The sequence below is a fragment of the Mus caroli genome, chromosome 2 (genome assembly GCF_900094665.2).
Source record: "Mus caroli chromosome 2, CAROLI_EIJ_v1.1, whole genome shotgun sequence".
NCBI lineage: Eukaryota > Metazoa > Chordata > Mammalia > Rodentia > Muridae > Mus > Mus caroli.
Window position 1 is genome coordinate 28,263,298 of NC_034571.1, and position 11,180 is coordinate 28,274,477.

The window sequence follows — 11,180 nt, forward strand, 5'->3', positions numbered from 1 at the left end:
AAAAAAAAAAAAAGAAAGACATAAAGAAGGAAATAAATGTTTCTCCCCTCAGCAACCATCAGCTGCACACAGATCCTGAAGGAGGCATGAGGCCTTACGAGCCTGCCCCTCTCTGTCTGCATCTCATTCCAGAGCATGGATGCCTGTGCAGGGAGAGCCCAGGAGAGGGCCGACATGACCACGGGTACAATGGCCTGGAGGCCATGGCTCCTGGAAGGTCTGCAGCAGGCACCAGGTATCCAGGAGGCAGTGGGTGGCTACTGAGCACACCTGGGCTCTGCCTGGTTGCACAAGGAAGGGGCATGTCTGGGGTAGCCATTCCTTGGCACCATGCCCCAGTTCCCTGATTCTCAGACCTTAGCTGGACTGGGCCTCTGACAGACACCATCCGAGGTGGCTTTCGTGAGAGGACAGACATACTTTTCCTAAAAGGTTGCTTCTCTCTTGTGCCTTGTGAGCCCAGGACAGAGCAGGAAAATGTGTAGCCCAGGCGTCAGGAGAGTGGATGCTGGAATGGTTAAAGACTAGCTGTCTGAGAGCATGTCTCTAATTCCAGAACAATGGTACCCACGCTACTGTCTAGGGCACCCCTGGGAGGAGCCAGCCCATTCTGCCCCTCCCCATTCATCCTGGTGGTTTCAGTGACTGCCACCTGGGAGGGGAGGTATGGGTGAATCTAACAGACAGTGAGGCCAGTGTGTCTACCTTTACATAGAGCTGACCTGAGCCAGCACCGCTCAGGGTGGAACTTTCTATATGGGTGTGAGGGACAGAGGACACTGGACTGGGACTTCATTCTGGATCCAGAGTCCCTCAGGCCTTGGGGATGGGGACTACCCTTCTTGAGACCCTCAGCCTTAGTCAGTCAGAGGCAGAGTCTGGGTCCCCTATAGACACCACTGGGTGACCCTGTTCCATGCTACCTCCCCACATTTCTGGGTTCTGTGGATTGAATCCACTTCCTCCCCACTTCTTATGGGTGTTGGCTCATCTCTTCCTCCAGCCCTAGGTCTGGTGCTGGCCACACTCAGCCTTCTCTCAAGAGCAAACTTTTCTAACAGTATTTCTTGCCAATAGCTTCTGCAATTGGGAAAGGCTGAGAGTTTCTCAAATCACCGTATTACAACAGATTACCACATTTGTTGGCTTAGAATCACATCTTCCAAACCCCAGAAGTCGGAAGTCAGAAATGCGGTGTACAGGAGGTCGGGAGATGGCTCAGTGGGTAAAACTCTGGCTTTGTAATTATGAGGACCCAAGTTCAGATGCATAGAACCACATAAAAGCCAGGGGTGGTAACATGTACCTCTGTGACCCCAGTGTTTTTGTGGTGAGATGGGAGGGAAAGAGAGGATAAACCTCAGAAGCCCCCGGCCATGCCAGCCTGGCATAGGCAACAAAGAGGAGACCTTCTCAAACAGGGTGGTAGGTGAGGACTGACTCCCAGGTCATCCCCTGACCTCCACAAGTGTGCAAGCCCTGACGTCCTCACATATAACCACTCCCCTGGCACCACCTCAAACATACACATTTGTACACAAGCAAAAATAAAATAAGCAATCTGCTCTGTACCCAAGTGTAGTGGTTCCCACTTGTGATCCCAGCACTCAGGAGGCTGAGGGAAGATTGTCAGGAGATGGAGGGCCAACCTGGGCTACATAACAAAGTCTAACACAACAGTAGAATAAGATTGGTAGGTACAGCGTGGATTACAGTGTGAGGCCTTATCTTGAGAGAGAGAGAGAGAGAGAGAGAGAGAGAGAGAGAGAGAGAGAGAGAAGACAAGGTGCTTGCTGTTCTTTACAGCTCTGGAGGGTCAGAAGTCGAGATGGAGACACCAACAGCCAGTTCCTCACAGTTGACACCCTGAAGGACGCCTGCATTTCAGAAGACAGACAAGGGCAGACAGTCTGGTCTGTTACGGTGTACCCATTCCATTCTTTTTTTTTTTTTTTTTTTCCTTTTTTTCTTTTTTCGAGACAGGGTTTCTCTGTGCAGTCCTGGCTGTCCTGGAACTCACTCTGTAGACCAGACTGGCCTCGAACTCAGAAATCCGCCTGTCTCTGCCTCCCAAATGCTGGGATTAAAGGCGTGCGCCACCACACCCGGCACCCATTCCATTCTTGCAAACTGATCTAATCATCTCCTAAATGACTCAATTATTATGACCACTCCACTCTTTAGTTTCAGTTTATAGATTTTGAGGGCCACAGATATCCTAATGTGGTTACATTGGGGATGGTTTTCCCTGGCCACGAAGGAAAACTGTCCTTATTTGCTGGGTCCTTGGATGAAGCACACTAGGATCAGAAGTCATAGGGAGACTGGAGAGAAGGAGTAGGTGAGGAGAGGAGGGGAACTTATCAGAGACCCGAGAAGTGTGACAGGCAGTGGGGCCTCTCAGCCCAGGCTGCAGCGCCACCTTTCTGAAATTTTGTTCAGTTTGGGGGCTTCTACGGCCTCATTTTCCCCAACAGTATAATAAGATTGATAGGTACAGTTCTCTAGTACAGGTTTCAGGCATTTGTTCCAGGATGCCGTTCTGGCTAACTCCTGCCCCACTTAGAGGCTGTGTTTGAGCCGGAATCCTCCGTGCCTTTTAAGCCCATTTTTCTCTTTCCAGCTGGGTTTCCACAGAAACCCACGTTGGGGCCACCTAGCCTTTTTCGCTCGCCTAGGCCTGCATGCGCACGTTCCAGCTGCGGCTGGTATTGTGGGCTCTGGTGCCAGGCCCAGGAGAAAGTGAAGGCTGTGGATCGTACCCAGATCGGACCCCGGAACCTCCACAGTCAGTCCCCTACAGCTCCATACCCGCTCGCCAACGAACCCCACCTCTCCCTCTCGATTCCACGCCCACTACAAAGCTCCGCCCCCTTTCGGCTTCGGGGCGGGGTCATGCCAGGGCTGTCCGCGGAGAAGCCTAGGCAGTGGATGTCGGGCGCTCCGTTAAGACAAGTGAATTCGCAAAGGCCTGGGGTGTCCTGGGAACCTTCGCTCATTCCCACTCAGGCCTGAGAGGTCTTCGGGTTGGCGAGCGGGCCACTTAGCGTGGGCCATTTCCGCGGCACGTGGTTTCCAAGGCCCCCCGCTGGATTTGAGAAAAGTTTATGGTTTGCATCATAGCAGCAGAGTACAGCATTGCGGGAGGGCAGAAAGAGTCTGAGATGCTGCGGCCACCCACTGGAGATCGCGTCGAACCTTTTCTGGGGAGTGAATGGGTCGGAAGACCAACGTTTTCCCTGCCATCGTAGATGCACGATGTGGAAACGCCCGACCACGAGTTACAGGTCACCATTGTACCCCCAGAAGACAGCGACGCCAAGCCACTTCCTAAGCCCCTGGGGTGTGCTTCTGCCTCTCAGGCAGGCACGCGCTCTCAGATCCCTCAAGGATTCTGGTCCTACTTGGCGTCATCGTTACCCTAGGCAACACGCAGGCCCGGTTCTGTCCCTTTAAGGAATCCTAGAGCGGCCCTGGTTGGGCCATTTTGGTTTTGCGCGCACGCCCGCAGCGCCGGCAGAGCGAACATGGCCCATGCGGCGCGCATTTCGTGGGTGCTTGGCTCTAGCCGGTGCGCCCTGACTGAGGGGCTGCTCACACGACCCTGGCAGCCACTCTCGGCACAGAGCCGGGCCGGCTTCACCCGGGTGGCCGCTGGAAGCCGGGGCGCCGCTGTCCGCAAGGGGAGCCCGCGGTTGCTGGGGGCGGCGGCGCTGGCCCTGGGCGGCGCGCTGGGGCTGTACCACACCGTGCGATGGCACCAGAGTTCCCAGGACCTCCGCGCGGAGCGCTCGGCTGCGCAGGTAAGACTTGACTGGCACGGACTGCTGACGGGGAGCCGGGATTAGCCCCGAGCTGCTGAGAAGCCGCAGGGTCAGGAGCGGCCTCTTTCGCCCGCTTGTGACCTTGGGCGAGTGTCTTGGCCTTAAGAGTGCGAGGAGGGTGGTGCTGTCGCCCACGACTTAGAGCTGTATGTATTGCATGCCATGGTCTGTATTGTGATTTAGGGGTGTGTGTGTGTGGCACTGGGAGTAATCTTTATGGAACGAGTGACCCTGACTTAAAATTCAGAACTGGAGACGTGCTCCAGCCCACCGTGGCTCTGCAGCCCTGTAGACCTTTCATGAGTTGCAGTCTTTAGCCCTTCTCCGCCCTGCCTCCCATGCTCTTTTCCTGGACCCAGGAACTGGAACTGGAGCGGAGTCCCTGCGGTTCCCTGCTCTCTTCTCTGCCCATCCGATTTCCATTTGAAGACTGAGGGGAGGGGGGCTGCAACTGTAGCAAGCTCACCTGAAGGCTTCCCTGCAGAGGAAGCTAAATGCAGCCTCCTCTACGTTGGGAGAGCTGAGGTGGATCTCATTTCTGGCCAGTGCTGCCTGGCCAGTTGGTCAGCTCTGCCAGTTACTCAAAAAGAGTTGGAGAAGTTAGGGGTAAGGGGTTGGGGTGGAGGAGACCTTAAGAACTATTAAGCTGGAGGAAGACACACCCTAGGACTGTCTTGTGTCCCCTTTGGGACAGGAGAAAGATGAACTCGCCTGAAGGCGCAGGGACACACACACACACACACACACACACACACACACAGTGGTAGAGCCTCCTGGCCCTGTGGTATACTTGTTGGGCACTTTCGGGTAGGCTGTCTGTCACTCTCTAAGCCCCTTGCCCACCCTCCGTTCCCTCCACCTTTTCAGGGTCACCTTAGAGGACTTCCTGAAGAAAGGTTTGCCTGTGGTGGATGTGGAGCAAGAGTTCTGGGACTCCAGGTGTTATAAGCCCCATTGTTTTTCTCTTCCCCCAGCTGCCCCTGTCCAACGGCCTGCAGCTGACCCTGTACCAGTACAAGACATGTCCCTTCTGCAGCAAAGTCCGTGCCTTCCTCGACTTCCACTCCCTGCCCTATCAGGTGGTGGAGGTGAATCCCGTGAGAAGGACTGAGATCAAATTCTCCTCCTACAGGAAAGTGCCCATCCTGGTGGCCCAGGAAGGAGACAGCTTGGTGAGCTTTGGGGATCTCATGCCTCCTTTCTGTCCCCAGTGATCTAGGAGTCACCCTAAATCTGGTCTTGCTTTATATTCTAACAGAACTTGTGATTCCTGGGTCTCCACTGTGAGTAGGGAGAAGAGCTGGGTAGAAAATGGTTCAGAAGTGTGGGGTGGGCGGTGCAAGCCTGCAGTCGGTTGTTCTGGTAACCCTTGAGTCTGATGCTAGTCTGGGCAGCATGGCAGGTTTCAGGCACAGCAACAACTCTAAAATACATTTAGTGCCTTTTCCTTCCCCGTTGGCTGAGTTTTGGGGATGCACTGAAGATGAACAAACTGTGTTTGTAGTTGGGGTGGTTGGGGTCTGAGTTGTGGCTCGGACACTCAGTAGCTGTCTAAATACAGATTTTTATTGCCCCCATGAAATGCCATGACCAAAAGCAAGTTGGAGAGGAAAGGGTCTGGCTTACACTTCCAGTTCAAAAGCATTGAGGGCAGAAATTCATGCAGGGCAGGAGGGACCCAGAGGCAGGAGCTGCTGCAGAGGCCATGGAGGAGTGCTGCTTACTGGCTTGCTCCCTGTGGCTTGCTCAGCCTGCTTTCTTATAGAACCCAGGACCCCAGCCCAGGGATGGCACCACCCACAATGGGCTGGGCCCTCCTCCATCAATCTCTAACTAAGAAAATGACTACAGCCTGATCTTCCGGAGCCATTTTCTCAGCCGAAGTTCCCTCCTTTCAGATTAACTGTGGCGTGTGTCAGTTGACAGGAGGCTAGCCAGCACACCAGTCCTGTGCTGTTCTTACCTCTCTGAGCTGCTGTTCTGTTTTGTTTTGGATAGAGTCTTGTTATGTTGCCTCAGGTGGACTAGAACTCAGAATCCTCGTGTTTCTTGCGTGCTGGGGTTATGTGTGAGCATGCACTGCCATGCCCACTGTTGGGTTTGTTTGAACATTTGCTTTGTGGTTTTGGTTTTTTTTTTGGTTTTTTTTTTTTTTTTTTTTGTTTTTTTTTTTTTTTTTTTTTTTGAGACAGAGGCTCATTGTATTCTCCTTGTTCTGAAACTCGATGTGATTTTTGAGACAGGGTCTCTATATAGCCCTGGCTGATCTGGAACCTTCTATGTAGATCAGAGTGGCCTTGAACTCACAGAGTCCCTGTCCCTCCTTAGTGCTAGGATCAAAAGCCTGTCACTATGCCCTGGTTGTTTCTTTGTCAAATTTTTAATTAAGGGCTGGGCTGCAGAGATGGCTTTGGGTCAAGGCGCCTGCTGCCAAACCTGGTGACCTGAGTTTAAGTCCCAGGACTCTAGTAGAAGGATACCAACTGTGCAGGCTGCCTTCTGACCGCCACCGCTGTCCTTCACAAAGCAGATAAAATGTAATTTGAAAAAAACAAAAGAAAAGGCTGCTTTAGGCATGATGATGCATGTCTTTACTCCCTGCATCTCTGAGGCAGAAACAGGCAGATCTCTGGGTGTTCAGGCCAACCTGGGCTACATAATAAGACTGTCTCAAACAAAAAACTTTTAAATTACATTTTTGTTTATTTACTATTTACCCTGTGTCTGTGGGCATACACGAGGCACCACAGTTCATGAGTGTTTTTTGTTTGTTTACTTTATTTTAGTTTTTAGTTTTTCAAAATAGGGTAGCAACCCTGGCTGTCCTGGAACTCACCTTGTAGACCAGGCTTGGTCTTGAACTTAGAGATCCTCTGCCTCTATGTCCCTAGTGCTGGGATTAAAGGCGTGTGCCACCACTGCGTGGCCCTTGGACTAGTTTCTTAATTAGTCCATAGGATCCCCACCTTGGGCTATAGGGGCGGTAAAGATAAAGATAAAATCCTGCCCCTGGGCTTGGTACCCTGTGTGGAGCCTTTGGTCCTTCCCAGCCCTTCGGTGCCAAGAGGCCAAGTGACTCGGATTAGGGTCGAATGCCAGGCTCTCCCAGTCGTACGTACAGTAGCCATACTTGGCCACCGTTATTCCAAAAGAGGGCTCAAGAATGGGGAGTAGTGAGCTCATGACAATGAGTTTTGGGGTACCTCTGATGGATCAGCAGTACCCAGGTTCAAGGACCTTGAGTGCTGTTATTGTTTAAGGAATCCCAGGCCTTCCATGCAAGCCAGAGCCTCCATCCAAACCTGTCTTTTGGGCAAGGGTGTGGCTTATTCCTGGCTTGTCTCGTAAGCCTGAGGCTCCAGGTTCTGTCCCAGCATCACAAAAGACAGTTGTTTCTTCTCTTTCAGCAACAGCTCAATGACTCCTCTGTCATTATTAGTGCCCTGAAGACCTACCTGGTTTCAGGGTAAGCCACTCCTGGGAGGCCTAGCTGGGTCTTATCTAAGGGTGGGGCTGCTGTAGACATTGCTAGAAGAGACCAAAGGTATCTTACTCCAATGCCTGCCTTCCATAGCTCCTGCATCTCCTCCTAACAGGAAAGCCTTCCTCCTGTCTAACCTAGCCCCTTTTGCAGCTAGTGAGGCATCTTAGGAGGGTTGTGACTGAGTCAGGCTGGGTTGGGCTGGGTTGGTAGGCTGGGGATTGGGGGGGTGGGGCAGGAGGATGGAGTCAGGCTGAAGCTGTAGCCTTCCCCTGAAGGCAGCCCCTGGAAGAGGTCATCACTTATTACCCGCCCATGAAGGCCATGAATGACCAGGGCAAGGAGGTGACCGAGTTCTGCAACAAGTACTGGCTCATGCTGGACGAGAAGGAGGCCCGGCAGATGTATGGCGGGAAGGAAGCCAGGACGTGAGTGGATCTGGGGCTGCATGGAGCTGCAATGAGGGGTGGGGTGGACCAGGCAGAGCCGGGTGCTCTGGGGCCAAAAGAACCTTTTACAAGGGCTACACATCAAACACCTTGCATATTGGATGTTTATTACATATTCACAACAGTAGCAAAATTACAGTTATGAAGTAGCAACGACATAACTATATGGTTGGGGGCCCCACAACATGAGGCATTGTATTGAAGGGTCGCAGGGTTAGGAAGCCTGTGGAAGACTAAGTGTTGGGGCAGAGCTCTGGCCCTGGCTCCAGGACAGAGCAACACTCTCTGTGTCCTGCATCTGCAGGGAGGAGATGAAGTGGCGGCAGTGGGCGGATGACTGGCTGGTGCATCTCATCTCTCCCAATGTGTACCGAACACCCGCTGAGGCCTTGGCTTCCTTCGACTACATTGTCCGTGAGGGCAAGTTTGGGGCTGTGGAGGCCGCCATGGCCAAGTATGTGGGCGCGGCTGCCATGTACCTCATCAGCAAGCGCCTCAAAAGCAGGTGATGGCTCGTGCAGTGGTATGCATACACAGCAGAGGGCCTGCTCTCCCCAGGCCTGGCGTGGTGTCCGGGTGGCATCCATCAAACCCCTCAGGAGGGGAAAGGGAAACTGAGGCCTAGAGAAGAGAAGCCAGGCCTGGGACCCAGCACTGCTGATCAGTCCCTAGCCCAGGCTTTGGGGTCAGAGCCATGGCCCTACCCTGTGCCCTCTACTTCTGTCTCCTTGTCAGGGTCCCTTTTCATTTTGAGCCACACACTATCACTCAAGGGGGCAGGTACTCAGTGATATAGGGACCGTCCCCTCACCTAGGGCTACCCCAGTCACCCCGTCTTTCTGCTTTATGCAGAGGAGGCTGTGCTCATGCGAGCCTGGGAAGGAGTCCCCTGACCCAACCGTTGTCTCTACCCAGGCACCACCTGCAGGATGATGTACGGGTAGACCTCTATGAAGCAGCCAACAAGTGGGTGACAGCCGTGGGTAAAGACCGGCCATTCATGGGGGGTCAGAAGCCTAACCTTGCTGACCTGGTACGTCTGATGGTGAAAGCTAAAGTGGCTTGCCTTTGGGTAGGGACGGTGGGGAAGGGAAAGCCCGGGGAAGGCCTGCCTTTTGCAGCTTCCTGCTCCCCAAAGGAACTGTGTCTGTTTTTTCTCTCTCTCTCTCTCTCTGTGTGTGTGTGTGTGTGTGTGTGTGTGTGTGTGTGTGTGTGTGAGAATGTGCATGCATGTGTGTTGTCAGGGGAAAAGCAAAAGCAAACAGCTTCCATGGTTCTCATACCTGCAAGGCTCAGGAAGGGAAGTTTCAGGCTGGGCAGGATCCAGGGGCCTAAGTTGTAGTGGCATGACCTAGGCTTCCTGTCCGATGTCCTAGCTCAGTCGCCACATGCATGGGCTCCAGGCCTTAACCTGCAAGTCTCACTGGCCTGGCTTTAGGCCTTATCCCTGAGCAGTCTTGTAAGTTAGCCTTGGTCTGACCAAATGCCGAGATATCTCCTCTTCAAAATCCTACACAACTGGCAGCAGCCAGGCAGTGTGGATGCCTCCTCGTCTGAGGCCTTGGTGCTCCCACGGCCCCAGTGCAGTGACTGGTCCTTGATCCCTCCCTAGGCAGTGTATGGTGTGCTGCGAGTGATGGAGGGTCTGGAGGCCTTTGACGACCTGATGCGACACTCACACATCCAGCCTTGGTACCTGAGGATGGAGCGGGCCATCGAAGAAGCCCCCTCAGTGCATCATGTCCCCCCTAGCTGCAAAGGCTAGTTGCTAGGGACACAAGACCTGGACCAGCCCCTGGCCATGCTCACAGGAGGCAAAGTCATTTCGTCTCTGGCCCACGTAGCCCCCAGTTCTCTGCTTCTGATACTGGACATTTCTAGGGCCCTTGACGCTGAGGTCAAGGCCCAAACTTATAGCTGTTCTGTGGGTAAAGGGTCTGGGGTCTCAAAGGACTACCCTTCAACCCCAGTTCAGAGGCCTGGTCCCCTAACAGGGACTCCTTTTCAACTCTGCTAGGGCCCAGTCCCTTGTTGACAGGGATCAGACTGGCTCCTTGCCCTGGAGGAGGGGAAGGCAGTGTGTTAACAAAGCCCCGCCCACATGCCTCCAGGTTCCAGCTCTTCGCAGGAGCCCCTGGGACTATTGTATGTGTAATAAAGGAGAGGTCTGCCACCCCCTCTGGTCTGACAAAGGTGCTGCTGGGGCTGCCGAGGCAGGCTGTATTAGCCCTGGTGCCTCTGCCGTGCAGTTGGTGCCCACTGAACATCACCAGGATTCGAAAGCGGACGTTAGTCGGGTTATGTTCCCCACTGACCATGGCGCTCTGGGCAGTGATGTTCCTGTCCAAGCCTCCATCTATCAAATGGGTACATTGATAGTCCTGCCTCTGAGAAAGTTGTGGGGGATTGGGTATGGGAGCACACGCTTGTAGTCCCCACAACCTGAGGTGGGAGCAGGGGTTTAGTCTGGGGCTGCGACAGGAGACCAGAGGCAGGCGGATTTCTGAGTTCGAGGCCAGCCTGGTCTACAGAGTGAGTTCCAGGACAGCCAGGGCTATACAGAGAAACCCTGTCTCGAAAAAAAAAAAAAAAAGAGAGAGACCCTGTCTCCTAAAGACAAAGTGGGTCTGCAGGTGCAGCTCAGTGGGTAGCGTGCTGCCTCAGCACATATAAAGCCCTGATTTCCACCTGGGCTGTCATTTGTGCAGGGTGTGGTAATGCGCACTTAGTGATCCTGGCAGGAGGCAGGAAGATCAGAAGTTCTAAATCACCTTCGTTCATAGTGAGCTTGAGGCCAGCTTCAAAATACAAAACCAACAATACAAAAACCCAACGATGTCACCGAGGGATGAGGAGGTTGGGGGATGGGTACAGGTCAAGTCCACATTAGGACGCCAGGTCCAACAAGGCCAGGTATATAAACCTCTGCTGTACAATTAGGGGCTGTGCCCCAGAGATACTGCTGAGGGTCCCTCAGGCAGCCTGTGGTCAACCCAGGTTGGGACAGTCCATAGGATCTTATTTTGTTTTTTTAATGTGTACGGAGTTTTGCTTGCATACATGTCTGTACCATGTATATGCCTGGTGCCTGTGGAGTTGGAAGAGATCATCAGATCCCCTGAGACTGGAGATAAGATGGTTGTGAGCCAATGAACCTTCATCTCTCCATCCTTGCATCCTGTGGGGTTGCAAAGCCATGGGGTAGTGGGGAGGGGCAGAGGAGCAAGACTGGGGTAGAGCGTAGCCAAACCCCAAGCCTGCATGTCCCAGCACTTAGCCTGTACCCCCACCATTGCCCCCCGGAGGAGGTCATGTAGTCCAATGGCCGTGTTAAACTTCCTCTCCCCTTAAAAGGTAATGTCCAGCAGCACTTGAAATTTCATTCTTATGCGGATGAGGTATCCCCAGAATTCACAGGTTGTGAGG

General features: G+C 53.3%; 2 protein-coding genes across 2 annotated transcripts in view; one reads left to right on the forward strand and one right to left on the reverse strand.

Annotated features, from left to right (window-relative positions):
• Positions 1-2,868, reverse strand: part of Lcn2 (lipocalin 2) — an 11,065-nt gene extending 8,197 nt beyond the window's left edge. The window contains exon 1 of the mRNA XM_021156628.2: positions 2,763-2,868. The gene's annotated coding sequence lies outside the window, so the exon portion shown is untranslated. The remainder of the gene's footprint in view (positions 1-2,762) is intronic.
• A 71-nt stretch (positions 2,869-2,939) lies between these two features.
• Ptges2 (prostaglandin E synthase 2) lies at positions 2,940-9,932 on the forward strand. Its single transcript, XM_021154234.2, has 7 exons — positions 2,940-3,803; positions 4,799-4,996; positions 7,232-7,290; positions 7,584-7,733; positions 8,059-8,259; positions 8,670-8,787; positions 9,367-9,932. Exons 1-7 carry the CDS (start codon positions 3,528-3,530, stop codon positions 9,517-9,519), a joined length of 1,155 nt encoding a protein of 384 aa, XP_021009893.1. The 5' UTR covers positions 2,940-3,527; the 3' UTR covers positions 9,520-9,932.
• Positions 9,933-11,180: the final 1,248 nt, after the last annotated feature.

Bases quoted from the DNA above. Each gene is read 5' to 3' on its own strand.
- Ptges2 (XM_021154234.2), top strand. From the start codon at position 3,528: ATGGCCCATGCGGCGCGCATTTCGTGGGTGCTTGGCTCTAGCCGGTGC. The intron at 7,291-7,583 runs GTAAGCCACTCC...CTTCCCCTGAAG, and splicing joins AAGACCTACCTGGTTTCAGG to GCAGCCCCTGGAAGAGGTCA. The intron at 8,260-8,669 runs GTGATGGCTCGT...GTCTCTACCCAG, and splicing joins AGCAAGCGCCTCAAAAGCAG to GCACCACCTGCAGGATGATG.